Source organism: Microplitis mediator, chromosome 1 (genome assembly GCF_029852145.1).
Source record: "Microplitis mediator isolate UGA2020A chromosome 1, iyMicMedi2.1, whole genome shotgun sequence".
Classification (NCBI taxonomy): Eukaryota; Metazoa; Arthropoda; class Insecta; order Hymenoptera; family Braconidae; genus Microplitis; species Microplitis mediator.
This window is the reverse complement of record NC_079969.1, coordinates 6,203,487-6,228,687: the sequence shown is the minus strand read 5'-3', so window position 1 is coordinate 6,228,687 and position 25,201 is coordinate 6,203,487. Positions and strand designations below refer to the sequence as shown.

The 25,201-nt window shown below is 29.7% G+C and overlaps 3 protein-coding genes across 14 annotated transcripts; 2 read left to right on the top strand and 1 right to left on the bottom strand.

The window, feature by feature from the left end:
• Positions 1–744: 744 nt before the first annotated feature.
• On the bottom strand, positions 745–14,211 carry LOC130666137 (zinc finger and BTB domain-containing protein 17). 10 transcript variants are annotated; one of them, XM_057466965.1, is made up of 5 exons: positions 13,386–14,097; positions 13,055–13,321; positions 8,988–9,027; positions 8,851–8,906; positions 745–4,696 (listed from the first exon to the last, which is right to left on the bottom strand). In XM_057466965.1, exons 2-5 carry the CDS (start codon positions 13,238–13,240, stop codon positions 3,908–3,910), a joined length of 1,071 nt encoding a protein of 356 aa, XP_057322948.1. In that variant the 5' UTR covers positions 13,241–13,321; positions 13,386–14,097; the 3' UTR covers positions 745–3,907. The 10 variants fall into 10 exon arrangements, with proteins under 10 accessions (XP_057322948.1, XP_057322939.1, XP_057322971.1 ...); XM_057466956.1 differs by lacking the exon at positions 13,386–14,097 and adding an exon at positions 14,107–14,211 and having other exon boundaries at positions 8,851–9,027; XM_057466988.1 differs by lacking the exon at positions 13,386–14,097 and adding an exon at positions 14,107–14,200 and having other exon boundaries at positions 8,851–9,027; positions 13,055–13,195.
• Positions 14,212–17,342: 3,131 nt separating this feature from the next.
• Positions 17,343–19,417, top strand: LOC130678273 (neuroglobin-like). 2 transcript variants are annotated; one of them, XM_057485398.1, is made up of 5 exons: positions 17,343–17,565; positions 17,674–17,772; positions 18,152–18,315; positions 18,580–18,805; positions 18,898–19,417. In XM_057485398.1, exons 2-5 carry the CDS (start codon positions 17,752–17,754, stop codon positions 19,036–19,038), a joined length of 552 nt encoding a protein of 183 aa, XP_057341381.1. In that variant the 5' UTR covers positions 17,343–17,565; positions 17,674–17,751; the 3' UTR covers positions 19,039–19,417. The 2 variants fall into 2 exon arrangements, with proteins under 2 accessions (XP_057341381.1, XP_057341379.1); XM_057485396.1 differs by having other exon boundaries at positions 17,344–17,565; positions 17,642–17,772.
• Positions 19,418–22,286: 2,869 nt separating this feature from the next.
• Positions 22,287–24,246, top strand: LOC130678272 (globin-like). Of its 2 annotated transcripts, none has more exons than XM_057485394.1 (4): positions 22,287–22,437; positions 22,527–22,740; positions 23,650–23,875; positions 23,958–24,246. In XM_057485394.1, the coding sequence occupies exons 2-4, from the start codon at positions 22,556–22,558 to the stop codon at positions 24,087–24,089; spliced, it is 543 nt and encodes a 180-aa protein (XP_057341377.1). In that variant the 5' UTR covers positions 22,287–22,437; positions 22,527–22,555; the 3' UTR covers positions 24,090–24,246. The 2 variants fall into 2 exon arrangements, with proteins under 2 accessions (XP_057341377.1, XP_057341378.1); XM_057485395.1 differs by having other exon boundaries at positions 22,289–22,437; positions 22,544–22,740.
• The last annotated feature ends 955 nt before the right edge of the window (positions 24,247–25,201 follow it).

Here is a 25,201-nt window from a genome sequence, read left to right as displayed (position 1 = left end):
GTCTCACACTTTAACTGTAAAATGTTAGTTAATATGATACATTAATATTGAAAATTAAATTGCAGTTAATAAGTAACCTCCCTTATTAAAAGAAATGATTTAAAACGATTAAAAAAAAAAAAAAAATGTTAAGTACTTTTTAATGCTTTTGGATACTTTTGAATCGCCCTTCTTATGGACTTTAACATTGCAAATCGTTTTTTTTAATCAGGGCTATCCATGTATTTTTTATTATATTTGTATATAGTAACATAGTGATAACATATTCAATTCTGGAAAACTCTTCCGTAAATTGGTGGAAATTTTTCGGAATTTTCTCTGAAAAACTCAGTTCTAAAGACTTTTTTAGAATTATTCAGAGAAAAATCCGAAAAATTTCCACCAGCTAACTTTTCACACTGTAACTTAAAAATGGCTTCCACAACCACTCCCAGCTTAAAATTTTTTTTTATTAAGACATTTTATTTTTGTTTCTGCTACTAATTAGGTAGAGGATGAGTTTTTTAAAATTGAAATCAAATTTATTTATCAACTTTTTTTTTTTATTTAAAAATAAAATTGAAAGTCTCAGAAACTGGGACAGTGTCAATAACTGGGCCCTATGACTTATATCAATTTTACTTTTTTTTTTCGCGCAATTATAATTTGTACGAAGTAAACGTAAGTAATTATGACTTAACGGGAGTTGAAGGGAAAAATTAATAGATTTGTTAATAAATATGAAAGTAAATAAACACATTTGCCGGAACTTTAATAACTTGTCTTTATTAAAACTATATAACAACAAGAAAAAAGATACTATAACAATTTGAACACTAAACAAAGTACTTATTCAAAAGTACATACAACAATCATTTTTTCTTTTCTCCAACTCTCTAAACAATTTGTATATATTTATCTATTATCATTCAACTAAATACTTATAAACAAATTTTTATAAATATTTTTAATCCCGCAATAAAATAACTTTTTTGAGATTCTCTTAAAAAAAATTTTTTCAAGTTCAAGAATGAACATAATTATTTATAAATTTTTAAATATTTTTTAATTAAATCTCAAGAAAAAATTATTCAAAATATAATTGATTAATTGGGCGTAGATAAGCAATAACTTTTCGACCCACAAAAATTTATTTCTTAAATTTTTGTACTAAATGGTTCCTTAATAAGATAATCAAAGTTCTTTTCAATCATAAAATCTAATAATCTGTTGCAAATTAATTATCTGGGATAAAACTTTTTGGAAAATCGAGTTGAGTAACTTGAGTTTGAATCCTAGATCACAGAGGGCTAATCATTAACTCGAGTAACTTTAGTTTTTCCAAAAATACTAAATAGGGTTTTCTTGTTACACGGAAAAACAAAATGGTAGTGGCAACTCTCTGGGGTAGTACTGAGTACTTCCTGTAAAAAAAAAAGTTTCAGAAAGTATTGTATGCTATCTAGACTGTATTCACTACTCTCTTGATAGTACTGAGTACAGTGCTGCCCCCCTAAGATATCCCTCTGTAAGATATCATTTCCCCTTATTTTACTACCATTTCCCCTCAATTCAGTTTTCCACTATACTCAGTGGAATTTACTTGAGCTGCTACTATAAGTCAGCTGTTTACATACACATAGATATACTTATAGATAGTAAGACTGCGCATGGTTCTATTTTTAATAGCTCCACCTTTTAAGAGTGGAAGGGGTACCTTTCTAAGATATTTTTCTTGGAACCAGAGCCCCGAGTCTGATATCTTAGGGGGAGAATACTGTACTATCGATTAATAAAAGTACGTAAGGTATAAATCCTAGTACCCGATCACTTCATGTACAGTCGAACTCCATTAAATCAAAACTTCCCCTGAATCTTGACCCCCACTACGAATTATGCTGTCTCCCACTCGCTAATTGGCATTCGATACGTCGGAATTTCCAAGAAATTTCCGCTCCTCCGTAGACTAACTGTCCGAGTTATTGGAATTCGACTAGTAAATTTTAATAAATATAGACATACAAATGTATGAGTAATCGGGTACTAGTTCCTTGATCGAGTACTGGGTCTCTAACCTTACACGCAATTTAAGCTCAAATAATTTCGGGAGAAATTTCACTGCAAGTCGTTAGAAATTTTTAAACGCAGTGTTCTCAAAATGGCGGTTATGTAAGTCGATACGTTATTGCTTAACTACGTCCAATAAAAATCTACACAACACAGTAATAATTATAAATAATTAAAATTATTTTCTAAATTAAATAAATTTTTTTTGTCTACTTGAATTCTTAATAAATTGTTTGTAAATCAGCAATATTATTATTAAAATTTTTTGTCTTTTTTATTTGTTTATATATATATAAATATATATATATATATAGGTAATTATATGGCATATTTTAATTAATCCCCCCTCCCAAAAAAACATAATGGACTAGATATCCAAACAGTCATCTCAGGTCACGTTGAGCTATATACAATTGACTTTTTTTTTTAAGTATTTATATGATTATAAATTACTTTTTAATAAAGGACATAAAAATATCTTATCAATATTTAATTTAATTTATTTCATTGTCTTTAATTGATTTACTTTTTCTACTTCTTCGTTAAACTTTATTTCAAGTATGAAATTAATATATCTTATATATTAATGTATTTTTTTATAGGCACTTGTAATCAACACAACTAAATGTTTTTTATCACTAAAATAATTCAAACTATCCCATTAATTATTTAAATAATTAAATATTTTTACTAAAAAAAAAGTATTTACCAACTTTTTTTTTTTTAAATTCATTGGTATTTTTGCTTTTATTCTTATTTCTTTAGACTAAGAAAAAAATTCTAAATCGCATTTCGAATGTAAAATTTTAATATCTCGAATCGGAATTGAATATATTAATTTTTGGATTTATTTTGGCATCATAATAAAACTGATGTTATATAGCGGTGTTTTAAATATCCCTATCAAAAAAATACATATGGGAATACAGCCTAGATCCCTATGTCGGATATTCGACATGGCGTTTTTGGATGGATTCCCATATGGTTTCCTATAGGAATATTAATCTGTTCTTTTATTCATGTACGCGTATTAATAGACAATAGACATAGAAATCCAGATACCCTGGATTCTGTAGAAAATACTTATGTAGAAGCCAGATTCCTATATGAATTTTCCACAAAGAAATCCATGTATCCAGTTTCCTATGTGGATTGTCCATATGGGAATCCAGGTACCCATAGTTTCCTGTGTGGATTCCCTGTATGGGAACCCATTTCTCTAGATTCCCATGTGGATTTCCCACATGGGAAATCAGGTACCAAGATTCCTATGTGAATTTTCCAAATTGGAATTCGGATACCCAGTGTCCTATGTAGATTGTCCATATGGGAATCCAGGTACCCATAGTTTCCTGTGTGGATTCCCTGTATGGGAACCCATTTATCTGGTTTCCTATGTGGATTTCCCACATAGGAATTCAAGTACCAAGATTTTTATGCAGATTTCCCATATGGAAATTCTGGTACCCAGTTTCCTATGTGGATTTCCCATAAGGTAATTAAAGTACTCACAGTTTTCTGTGTGAATTCCCTGTGTGTGAATCCATTTATCTAGTTTCCTATGTAGATTTCCCATATGGGAATTCAGGTACCAAGATTCTTATGTAGGTTTCCCATATGGAAATTCAGAAACCCATGGTTTTCTATATGGATTCTTGTACGAATCCATACACTCCTATATTAATTCCTATGGGTTCTCACATAAATCCATACTTTTCTATATGGATTCCTATGGGCTCCCATGCAATCCCACAGGGATTTTTTTGATAGGGATCCAATTAACAACTTAAAACAATTATACTATAATGAAACAAAAATAAGATAAATTCGCTAAACAAAGAGAAAAAATTCTAAAATAAAATCACACAAAATTCTCTGGTTTATTAAGGCTATAACGCGGACGTTTTTGTGGTGTAGCAACAGGATGTCTATATGAGACATGTTTTCTCAATGCATCTCGCGATCTCGATACATGTGAACAAGCGGTACAACTGTATGAGCTATTACTATGCGTTTCCATATGTACCCGTAAGTTATACTGATTACTCAATTGTTTACCGCAAATTAAACAAGTAACACTAGTTTTATTACACGTTTGATTACTTCTTCCTGAAGCAACAGCAGCGGCTGCCGCTGCCGATACTGCACTATTTGTTAAGAATCGTAAATTTGTGTCGTTTATTGTATTATTTTTTAAATCTTCTATTATTATATTTTGTTCATCATTCATCATTATGTCGTCATTATTATAATTATTTTTGTCTTTTAGATGCGGCCCATTTTGATAATTCATAAGCTGCTGCTGCTGCTGTTGTTGTTGTTTGCGTTCGCGTTGAGCTAATTTAGCATTAATTGAATAATACGGTTTCGTTTTAACACTACATGGTATATCGTTCGGATTATCATTAAGTAAATCATCATCAGCGGGATCATTTGTCTGTGACTGTGATGTTGAATCGAGTATTTCGTTTGCGGATTGTATGGCTGTGCTAGAGGTATTTGAGGTATTAGAAGTATTTGATATCATTGACGATCCTAAATTTGAAGATTCTATTTTTTCTTCTTTTATTGTCGTGTCATTTGGTACTTCTGGATCTTCATTTGGTATAGTGGGGTGGATAAATAGTCCATTGTCGTGATGAGAGTTTTTCTGAAAATAAAACATTTTAAATTCATTTATGTATAATATAAATTTCATTTTCAATATCGAGTTTGAGTTATAAGTTGGATTAATATTCAATTTCAAGAGGAAAGGTAGATGTACTAATTTTTGCAGACGTAGCAATCATACGATGAGAAGTTTCATTAGTATGATGTTGGAAAAATTTGATTTATTTAAGCCGGTTACTGGTACTGAAAAATGGAACTACAGTGTAGGCACTCATGAGTTGAATTTAGTTGCTACCGAAAGACCGTGTTTTAAAAATCCTAATCATCATAATAATCATTATTACGACGATAACATCGACATAAAAGTTATTATTCCTCAAGGATTGATATGGGCTATTGATAAAAATAATCCTACTGAAATACTATGGCGGTACCAATTTGATACTCCGATTGTGACGGTTTGGCAACAAACACACAATTATGGGGCAAATGGTCATTACTATGATGCTATTAAAGAATTGAATTTATTTGACAACAAGCAGTGGTCGTGGGGTCAAGATTATCCAACGGATCCGTCGATATATGTCGGCATGCATGAACGACAGGTTTATGTTCAAGAAAGTAAGTCTAGAAAATTTTTCGAGATTTCCGATTTGACTAATAGTGATAATAATAAAAACACTAAAATTATTGACAATCATAATAATATAAATAATAATATTTATCCATGGAAACCATACCCAGCCCACGAAAGTTCAATACTACGTATAGAAAATAGTGGTAACAATAATGAAATTAGTAACACCAATAATGTTGAAGATTCAACAGCAGCTGGTTTATCGATTCTATACAATTCCGGTTATGTAGATGGCAACGGATACTATTTGTACACCCAAAATCATCAAGAACAATCGGCTAATTGTAATAAAACTACTGATAACAGCTTATTACATGGTAGTGAAAGTAGTGAGCCGGTTTTAAAAGACGCGGCATCTGGAACTACTGGAACGGCGGCTGTTGATAAAGAATCATTGTTTGAAAGAATCATTGCATCGCTTGGGTGGATAGAAATTACAGCCATCATATTCGCTTTATTTAATTAATTTTTTTCAATTGCCATTGGTAATTAGTCAAGTGATCAAGCTAACGGTCCATTCATTATAACTCTTAAGCATAATGATGTTTCTCTATAAATTACTGTATAATTATACCACCATGTCTACCTTTCCACGAGAAAGAAATTACTATAAAAAGAACAAAATAAATTTTATTAGACAGCCAAGAAAAATCTTTAAAAAAATGAACAAACACAGGTATTTTAATAACTTTGCAGTCATCCAAAACAACCTCACTCTACAAAAAAAATTAAGCATTTAAAAGTCGCGAGAGATGTAAGGGAGATAAAAAAATTAAAACAAAAAAATTATTAAGAAAACCATGACCATCTCTTAACCCTTCAGCACTCGTGAAACCCACCACTATCATTGCTCTCATGATGAGAAAAATTATCACATATTCTGCGCAAGCGCGCGCGTGCGTGAATACACTTTGTTTTAAATATTTACACGCTGATACAGATAAATTGATATTTAAGGTTAGAATGACAGCTGTTTGTATACACCTTGTCCATAAATAAATTGTTCACGAAAACATCCGAATCGAGCCGACCATATTCGATTCCTAAATTTTTACACCTTATCTTACTATAGTGATGAGAAAAAATCTCACAGTCACATTAAAACAAAAAAAAAAAATTATACCAGAATAATGAAATAATACTGTTGTAATCTGATAGAGCATTAAATTTTCGACAGATAGAAAAAATATCAAACATTCATGTACCTGAAGATCGGAACGTTTTTCACGCAACGAAAATGAAAAAATTCATGTAATTCGACTATTTAAGGGGTAGTCTGGTGGTCGGGGTGGCCCAAGATTTTTGGCTGACTTACCAACATCTATATGCGAACATTTCAAAAATCTAGTTACCCAGTAGATTTTTTACTTTCCAATTTTTGGTTTCTTTCGTTGCGCAAAAAACGTTCCGATCTTCAGGTACATAAACATTCACTACATTTGAATTTCAGAGAAAATTTAGATAACATATATGCGAGAAAAAATCTCATAGCGAGAGCGCTGAAGGGTTAATGTAACAAACAAAATAAGTAATTATTAACTATAACTATTAAAAAATCAAATAATTCATTATCAAGCCCGTTATCCATAAAAATATTAAATTATCCATTCATTTTAGCAATTTTTTAATAGAAAAAAAATAATAATTAATTATTATAACGAAGAGCTAATTTTTTATTTATATAAATATACCTGTTTCAAATTTTCATTTCTATGGGGTAAGGATCCACGGGATTGATGCATCCACTTGCATATTTAGTTGCAACACACACAACGATCTTGATCTCATGTATATCGTTTTTTATATATCGTTTAAAAATAATTATTAATAATATCAAAATTGTTTTTTTTTATTTATTTTCAAATTATTTTTTCATTTAAATTGTTAACTATTTATAAATTTCTTTTTTTTTTTACTATTTTCATATCATCAATATATACACCGGGATCTATATATTTATTATTATTAATTTATTTTTTATCGAAGTTCCTTCAGTGAAGTCAACAGTGTGAGGAACAACAGTGAATGACTGTGTTTTTAAGTGACCTGAACAAAACAACACGATAATAGGATAATAACAAAAAAAATAAGAAAAAAATATAATAGAAATTTTTTTAATAAACAAAAGCGTGCTGTTTAGTTTTGTTATTCAACGCATGTCTGATTATCGCGCCTTATCATATCTGCAAAGCAAACCTAAAATGGCAGTTTACTGATCGGTGGTTAATAATTTATCGAAAAGCAAATGGCGGCCTGTGTTCCTCAATAGCGTTTGATTATGGGGCTCATGAACACACGCATTTGAATCCATAATCACATTTCTCTAAAGTCATTATCAACCGTTCTCAAAAACAACTCTACAATTGTTACAAAAGCAAATAATCTCGACACTACATATATTTGGAATGAGTAGTACAATCAATCTAACTACTTTAATGTCAGTGTCTATACCCTAATGGCCACTTTAGCTTGAAATTTACTGTAATTTGACATTGAAATTGCCTGAAATTTGCTGCCCGAATTTGCAGACAATTTGACAGCAAAAGTTGGAAAGAAAAATTTGCGGTTAATTTTTCTTCAATTTAGAGGTAACTTTTTACGAAAAAAAAGTCGGTAATGTTCATTCTTACTATTTCAGAAGGTAAGCAAATTTTTACTTACAAATGTCAACTTTTGAAGTAAATTTGCATTCTAATTCGGGTAGTCAATTTACGTGAAATTGTAAAGGAAGTTGCATACAAATTGTTGTGAAAAACGAAAAAGTCCGAAGTTAAATGCGATTTGACGAAAAATTTAAGGAAACTTTTGTAAGTAAACTTTTGCTAAGGCAAACTGTGCTATTAGGGTATGAAAATACGTTGATCATTTTTTATTAATTAAAAAAAAATAAAAAATGAGCAGTGAGAGCAGTCAAGAACTAGTATCATATAGATCCCCACCTAATTTAGGGTTTACTTTGATGATATAATAATTCGCAAAAATCAGACATTTGTTGAAAAAAGTATAGTGCATAGCACGTGGGCTACATTATCCGTCAAACACAATGTTCTAAGCACTCATCTGGAGTGCGCACCAGTGCAGCCAGATCGTGGGATATTTTTACCCCCTCCTGCCATTACACTCCATGTTATTTGACCGCGGGAAGGGGTAAAAATATCCCACGATCTGGCAGCACTGGTGCGCACTATATGAGCACTCGCCGGCACCCGTGCATGTGCACCTATGACTCGTGTTAAAAACATTGTGCTTTCCGTACAAAGACTCACTTAGCCCACTCGCTATGTAATGTACTATTAAAAATATTTAAAAAATTACAAACTTTTATTATTAGTCTAATTTTTTATTAATAAATTACATTTTTTGTATTTTTTATTTGGTTATGGGAGTTAGTGTTACTAAAATTATTCTCGCGACTTTATCTATGTCTAAAAAAATATATGAATATATATGACGTATTTAAACTTTATTTATTTGTTAGGGAGAAGGTATAGCACAAGCAACTTGAAATTAGTAATTAAAATTCTTTTTTTTAATTTAACAAGAAATTTTTATCTTACCCCGGCAATGTCAGCAAGACCGCGTATGTGTAATGTATCAGCCATTGCTAAAAGTGCTGGTAATTGTTCTTGATAAATATTAACTTCACCATTATACATAAATGTTACTAATGCACATAAATTTGAGTACTCCATACCTGGTAATACTATTACAGGATGTTGTAGAGTACTTAAATCCTGTAATTAAATTTGTTTATATATTTATAGTTTATTTTATTCATTTATTTATTCAAAATTGTTAATTGTATTTTACAATTTAATTAATATACTGTTAATAAGTAGATACATATTTATTTTATTCAACTAATACTTGTATTTTTTTATAATTGTAATGTAAGTTCCTGGTTTACTTTTTATGTTATCTGAGGTCAATAAAAAAAATCTTTTTTTGGAGCGGGAAGTTGACAATAAAAAAGAAAATAAATAATCAAACAAAAATTGTGTAAATATATGTATCTATACGATAAATATCTATGAATTTTGTGATAATGAAACGAATTTAGTGAATGTTATAAAAAAATTGTTTTCTGAGAGTAGGGTAGAACTATTGGGTAGAAGCAAATGCGCAATTTTTTTTTTCTTGTAATCGCTTTGCTCGTTCCGCAAAATCGACACTCGAGTATAATACCGATACCGTAAGATGTTTAAGATATGATTAAGGATAGGCTGTACCTAACAAATTCTCGAATTTTAATGTACCTGAAGATCGAAGCGTTTGTCGTGCAATGAAAATGAAAAAAGTTCATGTAATTTGACTGCTTGAAGGGTAGGTTAGGAGAACGGGGGTGGCCTAAGAATTTCGGCTGACATACAAGCATCGTATACCTGAAGATCGGAACGTTTTTCGCGGAACGAAAATAAAAAAACAAAATGAGAAGTAAAAAAAATTATACTGGTTTTAGATTTATGAAATGTTTCGCATAGGATCTAATATGTCAGCTGAAAATTGCAGATGAAGCTGAAGTTAGCGGCCGTAATAAGTAGCGGCCAACAATTTTTGCCAGGCCGCTACTTATTACGGCTGCTAGCTTCAGCTTCATAAGTTGCAGCCACAACCAATTATCCCTTAAGAGGGGTCTGAACTTTTTTCTCTGTCACACTCAAGTAGACGAACTATACTATCTCTGTTGCACTTGCGCACTAAATGGAAACTTTATTCACGTTTTTCTATTAAATAAAAAAACATTTTCGAAAAATGAAAACGTAGGTTACTAGATTATAGAGCAATGCATCGAGCCTACTTCTTCTTTTTGCGTTTAGAGGTTTTGTTTGAGCGAAAAGCTTGGACAAGAATTGCTGTAGACCCAACTTAGAGCAGTCAAATTACATAAATTTCTTTCATTTTCGTTGCGCGAAAAACGTTCTGATCCTCTGATGCCATAAATATCTCAAATATAATTAGAAATCTAAAATCCGGAAATTAGGTTAGTACTGCCGACCCTTAACCCTTCGTTGGTCGCGTCGTGGGGATTCGCCGTAACGTTAATTTTCTTACAGCGTTGCCAGTTTATTGAAAATATATGACATCCATATTAGTTTTATCTACTTCGGTTCTGTCTATTTGGCAACGTTGAGAATAAAATTTCACTATCTAGTTTGGTTGCGCTCATGGGGAATCGTCGCGATTTCCCGTTCATTCGACATTTATTAATTAATATGTGATAAATATAAATAATTATGACTTGAGAAACTCTTTTAATATATATTAATAGATCAAAGAAGGAATAGCTAAATTCTTAAATGCTAGAAAAAAGTTTTTTTTTTGTTATATTACAAAATAAATAAAAAAAGCGGGAAATCGTTCATAGCGCGACCAACAAAGGGATAAATCCCTAACGCTCAAATATAATCCGTTCCTGAAGTTATAGAAAACAATTAACAATTTTCGGAATTTTTTATCAACTATTCAATTAAAAAAAAAATGCACATGTAGAAAATTAACAAAACTACAAGTGTAATTTTTTTAAATATGTATTTTTTAAAATTTATCGTTTTTAAAAAAATAAAAAAATTGTTAATGATACTAATTACAATTTAGAAATGTAATAAGCTAGTGATATTATTTGATAGAGTTATAATTGGGTTAAGATATTTATTAGTAGAAATTTAATGATAGAATTGGCCCGGATGAAATGAAAATTTGGTAGATCTGTTTCTAGTGTAAATGTAAATGCACCAGATAATATTTCAGAAAAGTTAAATTTCAGAGACTAATTGATTTAGTACACAGAAAAAAAAAATTTTCTTAGGAATAGAAAAAATTTTTTGGCGCCTCAAGAAAATTTATTTTCAATCCAATATGCAAAAATTTTCTTGAGCCGAGTAAAATTTTTTTGCGTAAAAAAATTCTTTTTTTCTGAGTAATTTTTTTTCTTTTTTGTCATTCTTTTAAAAGATTGTATTTTTAACGCTGGTTTTTAATCTTCAAGTGAAGTGGAAGTTTTATTTATCAATAATTATCTGTGTAAAACAATTATTCATTAACCTTTATTTATCTATGTCAAATAATATCCGTACATTGTAGTGTGTAAGTAATTTACATATTTGGGCTGTTTAAATAAAAAATCATTCTTGCATAATTATTACTTTGTCTGTGTACTTATTTGTGTTAAATAATATTTGTAATTATAAATGAAAATATATTAAATATGAAAAACTGATACGCAATAATTTATTTCCTTTTAATTTTAGGGGAAAAACTAATCATTTAACGAAATTCTTACTAACTTTTAATCAGCATCATATGAAATTAATATGAAAATACTTTTGATAAAAAATTTAATGGATTATTTATACTAGTGTATTTCACTTTGAGTTGCTTATGTATATAATTTTTGTGTCGGCGCCCAGATCGATTTTAAATTTAAAAAAATCCTGTATAATTTTAGATTTCGATATTAATATCAATAAATTTTTTAAAATTTGATTAATAATTTAATAATTTTTTTTTTTAATCTTACGTAGAAAAAAATAATTTCTTGGCGCGAAAAATATTTTGCATGAATTGAAGACAAAAATTTTTTGAGGACTAAAAAATATTTCTTGGCTCAATAATTTTTTTCTGAATTAAAAAAATTTTATAAACGAGTTTTCTATTGACAATAAAATACATTTGCTAATAAATTTATCACTTTTATAATTAAAAAAAAACTTTTTATTCTTCGATAAAAATTTTTTTTTTTCTTAAAATTTTTATCATAAAAAAATTTTTATAAAAGTACATCAGTTGTGTGATATTTGTCTTTTATTTTTTCCAATTTAGTATATTAATATCTCCTCAAAAATTATCTATTCTCGTAAATTCTCTTTCAATTCCATAAAATTCTAACACGAATCATTCATTAAAAAATTTATTTCAATGACAATTTTTAAGCAGACAAATAAATTTATTCAACAGGATTTTTATTTAAATTCGAGAATGATCCAGGCGTAATAAAAAATAATAACAAAGTAATTAAAAAATGATGCTGAAAGTAGCAGTCATTAAAAAAATTTAATGTTGCCCCTGGTCGAAATTTTTCGGACTTTTTTCTGAAAAACTGAAAAAGTCTAGAACTTTAGAACTGAGTTTCTTTAGGGGAAATTCCGAAAAATTTCCACCAGGGACAGTAGCAGACATCAGACAAATTTTAAATTATTAATAAATAGACTAAATAATTAATAAAATAAAATTTTTAAAAAATGCGCATTTAAAAAATAAAAAAATAAATAAGTGCATTATTCATAAATATTTTTTTTTTTAATTATTTATTGTTTATTTGTAATTTTGAATTTGTCTGATGTCGGCTACTTTCAGTATCATATTAAAAAATTAAATGAGCCTGAAGTTAGCAGACAATTAATATTTTTCGGTTTTTTTTTCAAATACAAAAAAAAAATGCACATGTAGAAAATAAAAAAAACTACAAGTGCAATTTTTCAAAATACTTTTTTTTTATAATCTATAATTTTGAATGAGTGTGAATGTAGCAGACATCAGCCAAATTAAAAATTTTTAATAAATATAAAAAATAATAAAAACAAAATTTTAAAAAAATGCGCATGTAAAAATTTTCAAAATTAATAAGTCCATTTTTTAAATTATTTACTTTCTTTATTTATAATTTTAAATTTGTCTGATGTCTGCTACATTCACTCGTTAATTTTGAAAAAATTCAAAAATCATCAGACTTCAGTATCATCTAAAAAAAAAGTACAGCAATACCTTAAACAATTCTTTGAAGTAATAACTGCAAGCAGACAAAATAATTTTATGTGCACGTATATGCCTGCCACCAGCACTTAAAGTAACATCTGTCAAGTAACCACCATCCAATAATTTAGGCAACGTACTAAGTAACGTATTCTGAAAATTATGCCATCTCAAACAAAACTGTTGCCCTTCCATCATAAATATTTTAAAACCTCTATCAAAATTTATCTATTTTATTACTAATATTCACACAATAAATTTTATATTTTTTTTATCTACCTACAAATTAATACAAAATCCCCATTATTATTAAATAAATAAATAAATAAATTAATAAACACACCTCAAAACTACTGAATGAAAGGTTACTTAACCCAAAAAAAATTTCAACTCTGTTAATTGGCCATTAATAACATTATTTTTTACGTACTTGTATTTAAAAAATTGAAACAAAAGTGAATAGAATTTAAAAAATAAAGTTTTCTACACACGTTTAATGCAAGAGATTTAATACGTGACTGTGTGTGATACTAAAATTTATAAGTTCTTACATTAGAGTCTTTACTTAGTCATGTCAGTTCACTCAAGGAGGAGTTAAAGTTAAGTTTAAGTTTAAGAGAGAAAGAGAAAGATATATTAAGTATATACGCGTGTATATATGTAGAGACAATCCTATTTATTTAATCAGACCGTAGGTTCCAGCCAAATCTATTATTGTCTTTTCAGGTATGGCTGGAGGCTACGACAAGAATGTCTGAGACGAGACATTTTCGCTCACATATATATATATAACACGTCATTCTATTATTTGACTGTTATAAATATATGACTATTTCTTATCCCATTTATAATTCGAACTGACGATAATTTAATAAATTACAGTAATTGATTTATTAATTAGTGTTGTAATAATTAATGAGTTGGTAATTTTTTAACCTTTCATTCATCGTTCGAGGGTTGACTTTTTTTTATTAACGAATTTATTATTTTTGTTTTTATTCTTTTATTGGTTAGACGGCACTGATACACACACTGATTTATGTGGAGATAATTTATTAACGTACGTGTATAAGAGTTTTATACGCGTGGACAAATTATATTTTATATTTATAAATGATAAAATATATGTAGACATGTATAAAATGTATTGTTTCTCATGTGATCAGGCCAAGTACTTGCGGCCATTTTTTTATTTTGTTAGTGAAAGCTGGTAATGAGTTAATCTGTTGTATTTTGGGTTCTGATTATTGATAAGACAGGAAATTTTACTGATGATAACAACTGATGGAAGTTGGTAACTTATCATCAAGTTGAATGAATGAATTGCTGCTGGATGACATAAGAATTTCTGGTCAGATAGTTGGTGTCAATTTGTTGCGATCAAGTTGACGACAACTTCAATCTTTGTAAGTGTTGACTGCAAGTTGTTACAAGTTGAGATCCAGGTACTACTTAGTGATTTAAAAGTAATTGGAAGTATTCAAAAAATTGAGTACTTTTGAATTTTTTTGAATCTCCGTATAAAATGTAATTCAATTGTTATTAAGGGGGGAGGGGGGTAAGGACTAAATCGTGAAAAAAACGCTTTTTTTATGAATTTTTAAGTATTACAGAACATAGTAAGTATTGCAGAACATTATTAAGTATATATTCAATAAGATTAGGTAATTTTTTTATGTAAAAGTGTCCGCAAACAAGCCGGTGACGGAGCTTTTCCCAGAACGTCTTTAAAAAAAGATGATTTGCGGTGAGCAGTGTATCTCAGTTGGAAATTATCTGAAATAAAAAACCATTGAAATTTAGTCAAAGCATTATTAAAACCTCCCTCCAACGTTCCCTGATTATTTTTAACTTCCCGCTAAGAAAATTGAAAATTTTCAAAAATTCGAGAAGTTATTGGTTTTGGTCCGATTTTCGAAAATCTAATTTCTATCAGATCTCGACATTTTGAGGTTCTAGGATGTTATTCTAACTAATTTCAAGATGATGTCTGAGTGTATGTATATATGTATGTACGTATGTAAATACCTGTATCTTTTGAACGGATGAACCAATTTTGATCGTCAAGGTGTCATTCGACGCGGCTTGTCAATATCTTGAAGCTGTAAAAAATTAATCTTGATCGGTAGGGCTGGTTCAGAGATATTCAAAAAATAAATTTTTTTCAAAAATGTTTTTTTTTGATAACTTTTAATGTGCTCGATGGATTGATTCAAAAATCAACTGGGCTCTAAAGCTTTATAAGCCGCGTCGAACGCCACCTCAACCATCAAAATCGGTTCATTCGTTCAAGGGAAACCGTTGTCGAAAGAAATAAAAAAAAATTTTTTTTCGGATTTTTTCGAAATATCTCAGAAATGATCACATAAATCAGTTCCAAGATCTGATCAGCTCTAGAACTCAATAAAACACGTCGATTTCCGCTTCAACCATCAAAATCGGTTAATTCCTTTGCGAGATATCGTGAGAGAAAGAAATGCTAAAAACAGTTTTTTTTTTTTAAATGGCATACAAAAGAATTTATGAGCTCGAAGAGCTTGAAAAGGCATGCACAACAATGTTTTCGAGCTCCTTGAGCTCGGAAACAGCGGGAAGTTTTTGGGCTGGCCCGCAGGGTCAACCGATGGACCGATTTTTTTTTTCATTTTTTCATTTTTTAATGGTCATTTAAAGTGAAAACTGCTATTTTTTACGAAAATTTGCACCGTTTTGAAGGTGGAAAACCCCCTTGATGTAAAAAAAAAATCTAAAACTCAACGTTGAGGGGAGGTATTTTATACGTAAAAAGTGTGTACCAAGTTTGAAATAAATCGGTAATGTAGTTTTTAAATGGTAGTGCCCGATAAAAAATGATTTTATCTGATTATATATGAGTATATACACGGAAAAAAAAATATTGCTCCTCGAACGATCTAAAGTATAGTAACTCGTAGATCGTTACCACAACAATACATATGCTTATGGTAACAATACCGTATCGTTCGAGTAACTATCTATTAGATAGCTGTGAGCCCTATACGACTTTCCGTAGTCGTCACCTCACACGGCACCGTCTAACCCGTCTAACCTAACTAAACATCCATTTTCGCGCCAACTTTTGAATATTGTATAATTGTTGCTAGCAGACGTTTAATAAAAAAAATAGTGTAAAAAATAATTGTGATGTTGAAATATGGACCCACGGGTAATTAATAAATTAACAGAGTAGAATCTCCATAACTATGTTGATATATTTATTAATAAGTGTTTTTTTATGCTTTTTGTAATCAAATATACATTCATAACCAAAAATCTAAATATTATATATAGTCGATGTTTTATAATTTAAATGTGATACGTAAATAGAAGAAAAATAATTAATAAACAAATGAGATCTGAATTATTATTTAATTTAAAATTAAATTACTAATAAATAAATTGGGAAAATTAAAAGATATATTTATATTTATATTTAAAATTTATTTAGACTATAACTAACTAATGAATCAGTTTTATAAATTATTTTATTTAATTAAAGTTATTTGCTTATCATTTATTTATGAATGATAAAGGTTTTTAAATATCTCATATAATTTTCAATGTGCGTGACGTCAGATAGGGCTCAGAACGATACAGTATAGGTCTCAGAGCTATCTACCGTATTGTTGTCAGAACGATACAGTAGATCGTTGCAGTAACAATCTAGTAGATAACTATAGCGTATTGTTACTGTAACTATACAGTATACTTCTCAGAACAATATTTTTTTCTCCGTGTATCGGGCATGAGCACAGTCCATGAGCTAGTGATCCGTTTCCTCCCTAGGCATGCAATATACTATTTTTTTATTCTTTCTAAATCGCTTTTCGTAATCAACGATGGTGTGGGATTTTTGAAAAATGAGCCAAAGTAAGTGTTGTGATACAGCATAATAATTTTTTGGATGCTTCCCTTCTTGTTCCAAGTTTGGTCGACAGCATAATAAAAATTAGTAAGTTTCGAGCCAACATTTTTCTCCGTGTAGGATAATCTGTGAATTAATGCATAAAGGAACAAATAGAAGATCAATTCAATTCTTCGACGAGGGTAATTGTTCGCATACGTGACCTTAAACTTGTTCTTTTAAGCCAAATACCATATTTTATTGTGAAATCAGTTATTCAATATTTACGAACCTGTTACGAATAGCTGTACAAATAACTAAGTTGTTTAAAGATACTCTTGGTCGAAAGATGGGAAAAAAAATCTGTTTCTCTTCAAATCAACATTGAAATTAATCTTATGTTAACATTGTTGATTATGATATTGTATTTGGTAATCACTATTATCTTGTGCAGATGGGTTCTACATGAGACTTGCGGCTCGTGGCTTCTCTTTCTTACTCCTTCTGTTCCCCGGATTTAAAATTTAGTCGTTGGGGGTAATTTAGTGTCGTTGATGACCGTAAAATTGTCATTTGCGCATCGATTAGTGGGGGCCACTGCAGGAAGCAGAAGGTGCCCTATTATTTTAGATGAGCAGACACTCGAGTTCCAGAAGCATTCGTAAGTTGTTGCAATTTTCTTCAGCTGATATTTTCAATAGAGCTCTGCTGTTCTTTATTATAATAGAGTTCTCTAGGTTGCTAATTAGTAAAGTTTGAAATAATTAAGAGTTGTCTGAAGTTTCGGTCTCCACTGACTATCATCATCTATCCAGCGCCCTTAAGATTTTTGTCAAGGACATAAACAATGCAACAGGAAATACCGACAGTAAGTGTCGTGTTAAATTAACATTTTTTCTGGTCGCTCACCCTCTCTATGCGTTACACATTATTATTATTCTTATTCTTATTATATTTACTTGAATTTACCCTAAGTCATGCGTCTAAATTTAACAAACAATAAAATAATTAATCAAGATTTACTTAGTAATAATTGAAGTAAAGCTTCTTTAGGCGCGACTAAAAGGTAACTTTAAAGGCTCTGTTGACTTAATGTAGACTATTTTTTTCTCGTCTAGATATTTTTTGTTCCAAAAAAATCAATTTGAAAAGATAAGCTCTTGTTGAGATGATTTTATCATAGTGATAAATTATATTAATCAGATGATTTATGAAATTAATATAAATAATATACTTATTACTTATAGGATACATTAACATATTCATCAACACAACGTCCGATTAATTTTGACGATACTACGTGCGATATTGTTGAAGAAGAATTTACAGAAGATGAAATAAAAAGAGTTCAAAGTACATGGGACTTATTGCACAGTACTCCGTTGGAGACTGCTTTAGCAATACTAGAAAGGTAATAAAATCTATCGATATATCTTAATAATTAGTTAATTAATTTAACGGGTTCGAAGTCCACCTTTTTTTTACGGAAGGCCGTTTCCTTACTCATTAGGGTATGCACGAACTGCAAAGCCCCTACCACCCCTAGAAGGCATCCTTAATAGAAAAATATAATAAAGTGACCAAATTTATAAATATACGTACGGTCACATATAGTTCCTTTGTCCCGGTGAAGAAATTGGTGGAAAAGCGATTATTATGCCGGTTTTTATTCTAGGTCAATGGAAATTTTTCCAGAATTTCGGCAATTTATACAAGAGTTTTACACTATATCATTCGAAGATATACCAGAAGATATCAGGTGTCAAAAGCAAGCTTTAAGAGTTGTTAAAACAGTTAATACTTTCGTTAGCGGATTAAACGATATCGTAAAAGCCAAAGACTTCCTTTTCAAGCTTGGAAAGCGTCATAAAACCTTTGGAGTAAAACTAAATGATTTTTTGGTTGGTATTATATGCGAATATATTTTTACAAGTAAACTTGTAAACCACTAGTTGAATGATCCATTTATTGTTAATAAAAAATATTGTTTCAGGCTTTCAGAAAATCCCTTCTTTATGTTTTGGATAAAAAACTGAGTCAACTAGGCTATCAATATAGTGAAGAAGATAATAATACATGGAATAAAGTCTTAGACACTATGCTTACACATATAGTTTTGGGCTATAATAGTTAAATGTGTAGTGTAGTTCTATTTACTATAGTTGTCTGCAAAAGAATGGCCTTTCTTCTCCTACTACTTGGCTATGATGAAGTCCATGACTTTGCACTAACACGCATGCGTAGTAATGACTTAATTGAAGAAAAATGGTGGGAGAAAGGCCCAGCTCATTCTTTTGCAGACCGAGCTATATTTGACTGGGGTAGAAATTTGTTGGCATTCCTAATTTTGGGGTATGCGATATCACATAATTTGTACGATTTACTCCAATGTGTAGAAAAATAACTGACAAATAAAAACAATAGCGCTACAGCCAACTTTTTTACCCCACTGTGTGGTGTACTAAGTTAAAAAATGTAGTAGTTATATTAACTATATCTTTAAATGTGTGAATTATAACCTTTAAAATTATGTACTTGTATTTTATATCAATAAAAATTTAATACTTAATAAAATGATGTTAGTAATAAAAAGATTTATTTGTTATAAAGAGAATTTAAATATAAAAAAAGTAATATGAAGAATAGAAAACAAAAATCTGGTTAAAGGTGCAATTTCATGCTGATACTCGACGCTGGTTTTGAGCGTTAAAGTCGGTCACGTGGTATAGTTTCGACAAAACTTCCATCTAGAAAAATTCTAGCGTCAAGTTCGAACGTCAAATTTTAGAATCAACGATGCTGCCCGTTTAAATAAGTGTCGAAATATAGTAATCAGAATCGAAATAAATTTTTATAATTTACCTCTTCCCAATCCATGATACGTCCTTTTTTTCAACAAGTTTCTCTTTCAATTATTACAAATAAATACGGCTTCAAGCGTTTTGATATCACTTCTCCTCATATCGATTGTTATCGAGTTAATTCGAGCGAAACAATGTTTAGTTTTGACACTAGAATTTTTATAGATGGAAGTATTGTCGAAACTATACCATGTGATTGACTTCGACGCTCAAAACCAGCGTCGAGCGTCAGCATAACATTGGTCTTGCTTTTTATACATAATTGCATTCAATATATAAACTTTTATAAACGTACTTGATGTGCTTGATTAAAAATACTCATTGAAAAGTATTGAAAATTATTTCAAGTCTTTTCAATCCATACGAAAATTTTGAAAAATATTAAATGGAATTGAAATTTCGACCATTTGAATACTTTCTAATTCTTATAATGGAATTCAAAAATATTGAAAAGAATTCAATCTTTCATCATTTTAGAAAAAGATTCAGAAAGATTCGAAAATGTAAATTCATTTTAATTTATTTCAATTCAAGTCATAACTCGAAGTATGGAACTATTTTAGTATTGAGAAAGATTCAGAAAAATTGAAAATTCTCAATTTCTTTCAATTCTTTTCAAACCTATACTCGATCCAAAATATGGAACTATTTTGGTATTGAAGGAAATTCAGGAAGATTGAAAACTGTCAATTCATTTGAATTTTTTTCAATCCCACACGTGACCCGAAATGTGAAATTATTTTGTTATTGAGAAGTATTTAGAAAAATTAAAAATTTTAATTCTTTTGAGTTTTTTTCAATCCAACTCTTAACCCGAAATATGGAACTATTTTGTTATTGACGAAGATTCAGAAAAATTAAAAATGTCAATTTATTCGAATCTTTTTCAATTCTTTGGAAGTTTAGAAATTCTTATATTATTTTTAGATTCAATATAATTGAAAAGTATTAATTTTATGTCCAGATGAAAACCTTGTGGAATAGGATTCATTCAAAAGTATTTAATTCTCATCTTTTTCAATACTTTTCAATGAGTATTTTTAATCAGGGGTGCGCTATTAAAGTCAATTAAAAGTATCTGAATATGAAACATTTAGAAGAGACGACACGACTAACCCTGTTTAGAAAATCTCCTAGAATCCATTAGATTTTCATAAATTCTTATAGAAATTTTATAAGAATGAATGAATTCTATGAGAAGTGCTATAGTTAAGTAGACTTTATACATACAGCTATGAAAACCTATCTATTTATCAAGCAGGATGTAATTGTAAGTGTAATTATGTCTATAATTATTAATTGAATTGATTATAAATTGTATGAACTGCTGGCGTGTCTTTCTTTTATGTATAAACTGTTTCTGACGGGTTTACTCCTGACCAAGCGTTAATTCGTGACCGAAAACTTAGTGACGGTCACAAATCATCTTACTAGATGAGACCGACCAAATTTCGTTTTTTTTTTTTTTTATTTAATAAATGCGTAACTACAATCTGTCTACTGACAATAAATAATTGGGATGAAAGAGTAAAACGTGGTGATTAGAGCTTTACCCAATGGCAAGATACTCTAGTGCGGGAGGAATATTAGAAGCTCTGGAAGGTCCAGGGTCTTGATACGCTTAAGGCGTGTGGGTTGACTTCTGTGCTCTATGATGTCTTTCACTAATGGATTCGGATGTTTGTGGAGTCTGGCTTGATATTTTGAGCTGTACCGCGAGATTTCCTCTGATCAAATTTGTAACGAAAAAGTTTTTATGCTCCGAAATAACGGACTTTTATGATCATTTTATGACGGTTATTTCGCATTTATACAGGGTAGTCTTTTAGGACGTCAGTCACAAGATCGTAGGCGGACCGTGGACGCGTCTTGTGACCGAAACTCAAATTGAAGGTCATTTCTATACGAAAAAAATATATATCCGGATGTATCTGGGCAAATCTGCATATATGCGACATATTCCAGATTTTCCCGGATATATCTGGATATATATTTTTTTTCGTATGAGTTCCGCATGACGAAATATTTTATATTTGAACAAAGATAAGCAAAATATTAATACAAAATCAATTTACTTTCTTTACTTATTGTTTTTTTTTTCGATTAAATATATTTTTATAAGACTACATATTATTAAATTAAAACTTTAATACATTTGGAGTTGAAAAAAATATTTTAAATAAAAATATTGAATATTGAGAGAAATTTTTCAATCAAGATATATTCCATTTTTCTAAAAATTATTTTTGAATCAAGATAAATTTTAGTTAAGTGTTGAATTAGCGTAATTGTTTTGCAGAGAATCTGGTTTTCGTGGGGTAAATTAAAACCGGGTATCCAAACAAATATAAGATGGAATATTCATAAAAACAAAGTCTTAAAACAACTCTTTATTAGTTGATCAAACAGATGTCTTATTATGGTTTATTTATGAATTTTAAAATAACCTCGGACCAGATTGTTTGCGATAATAACATTTGCTTTTAATAGTTGCCATATGCTTCACCAATTTTTTAAACAAATTAATTAATAATGATAATTAATTTTACTATGGTATTGTCTGTCGAGCGTGGCAGCATAACAAGAGATAACGGAACGTATAAAACTAATAAATTTTCATATCGTGATTTCAATTACTCCTCTCAGTTGAAGTACTGCTTTTCATTATACTCGTAAGTATCGTTACATTAATTGATCCTTAATTTAAAATCTTATGTGACTATTATCGAACTAAAAATTATTTATATATATTCACGGATAGGGTTTCTGGTTTTTAAGGACTAAATAAAAATGAAAGTCTCATTTTTATTGATCTTCTCCATTGGAGTTATTCTGTATACTGATGCTGTTCAATACAGAAGAAACCCTTGTTATGCTGTACGGTCATTAACTTCTGACGATATAACTAGAGTCCGAGATACCTGGGGAAGGATCAATCTGAAACCAGTCGATCTTGGCTTGAACATAATCATACGGTAATTATTTAAAAATAGCTTTGATTGGAAAATGTGTATCCTTATATGAGGATGTTGTTACTAAAAATTAAGTTTGGCAAAAAAATAAATACTGCTGTCGTTACAAGCGGTAAATTTCCGTTAGTTTAAGTACCCACAAGCTTATATTTGCAAGAGATGATAATTATTATATTTAAATATATCAAATATATAAAGAGACTTTTTTTTTATCAAAACCTGGTGAAGTGGGTACTTAAACTAACGGAAATCCACTTCTTTACTCAATTCTCATACTTTTTAGTTGATAAATGATTCCTGCATAAAAAAATTCATTGAACAGAATTGAAAAAGCGGAAATATGAATTCATTTAAATATTTTTGTCCTCGACTTTTTCTCCGCGTTGATGAAACCAATTTACCTCTAATCTTTTCAATGACTAAATAATTCTTAAATTTCTGGTCTAGTAAACAATTCAAAAAAATTAAAATACATTCAAAATTCTAAATTTATATAAAACCCTATGAAAAAATCGTTATGGGAATCCAGCGTAGATTTCTAGGTGGGTTGACACATGGCGTTTCCGGATGGATTCCCATATGGTTTCCTATAGGAATCCAGCATAAATCCCGTATGGATTCTCACATGGGTTTCTATGGGAATTCACACCATGCCAAATTTATATAGAAATCTAGTAGAGATTTTGATCTAGATGTTTATCTTGATTTCCCATAGAAATCTGTACCATGTCAAAATCCATAAATTTCCGGTATGGGAATCCAGATACCCTTGGTTTTCTACATGGATTCTTACATAAATCCATACTTTTCGATATGGATTCCTATGGGTTCCCATGCAATACCAGGTGGATTTTTTTAATAAAGTTATAATATAACCGAATGAAAAACCATATTTGTGTATTTTAAACTTAGATTTTACGAAGATTATCCACAGCTCAAGCAGTGCTTCGATAGATTTAGAGATATACCAAACGATCGCTTGAAATATAACAAGAATTTTAGAGATTTAGCGCTTAGGTACTACAACGGATACGATAACATGGTCCGTGCATTGGAAGACACATCGTCAGTTGAAAATTACTTTGTTGATCTCGGACGTTACTATGCACAACAGGGAGCATCTAAAGACTCTATTGTCGTAAGTGTCATTAGTCATTATCTTATTTACTTATAAAATGTATTTTCACTGTTTTAAAACAATATTCAAAATAATATTTCAGGACTTGAGACAATCCTTCTTCAAGACTATGCAAGCTCTTCTAGGCAACAACTTTAGTACAGCAGATTATCAATCCTGGAATAAAGTATATGACATAATATTGTGTTACATGTTTGAGGGTTATCCAAATTAATTCAGCCCGTGATCGCGAGATCGATTCTTCGGAAAAAAATTACATATCCTCCATACAATGAATATTAATACTTATAAATAAATTATTCAAGTGTACACAAATGGTTTTGAAATAACTTTAAAGAACGAAGAATAAAGATTTTTATTTCCAAAATATATATTAAGATTTTTTTTTGGAATCATTATTCACCTGAAATTTTTATTGTTTTATTATGAGCTTGTGAGTACTCATTTGAAAGGAAATTTCCAAATCTATGAGCCCAAAGTATTCAAATTTTTATACCTCCCTGATTAAGAAAAATGATTTGGTATGATTCAAAATAATTTGAAATGATTTGAAACAATTTGAATCGACTAATATATAGATATACACTTAAAATCAAGCAAATCATTTTTCTTAATCAGGGCTATCCATTTTACCCCAGTGACTGAAAGTAAAATTTCGATATAATAAGTAATATACTATGAGTCGATTAGTGAGTATAGTAAAATAAATATTTCTTCGGTATTAAGCATAAAATTTCTTATAAAATAAGTATCCCATTGAACACATGACCTTAATTTGACGTCATACGTAAGTCATAGAAATGTCACGGCATTTTATATAAATTTGACGTTAATCTGACATTTTATATGACTTTAGTATGATGTAAAAACTTGTGGCATCATATTGATGTAAGCATGGCTATTGTATAACGTCACAGTAATGACTTATATATATGAATGAAATCATATTTCTTTACATCAGTGGCAAGTCAATATTTTACGCAATACCGATGTAATTTTTGAGTCATATATAGTTTTTTGTCATCGCAACTAATTGACACCAAATTTCTGACCAGGAAATCTTTCTATTAGAGCAGGACAAAAATTTATACTCAGGTGCAAATCCAAATATATAAGTAACTTAAATTTTTATTCTAAATATTGAATATAGTCCTTTGCAAGTTAGTATCTCATCTCGAATTACGTAACTCGATTTCTCAAAAAGTTTTATTCCAGATAAAAACTTTGTGTCAACAATTCTTCCGGTTTCATAATTTAAAAACTTTTTTTCAACGTTGAACTACTCGAAAATACTTTATTTTATGTTAAAAATACCAAGAGTTTGAC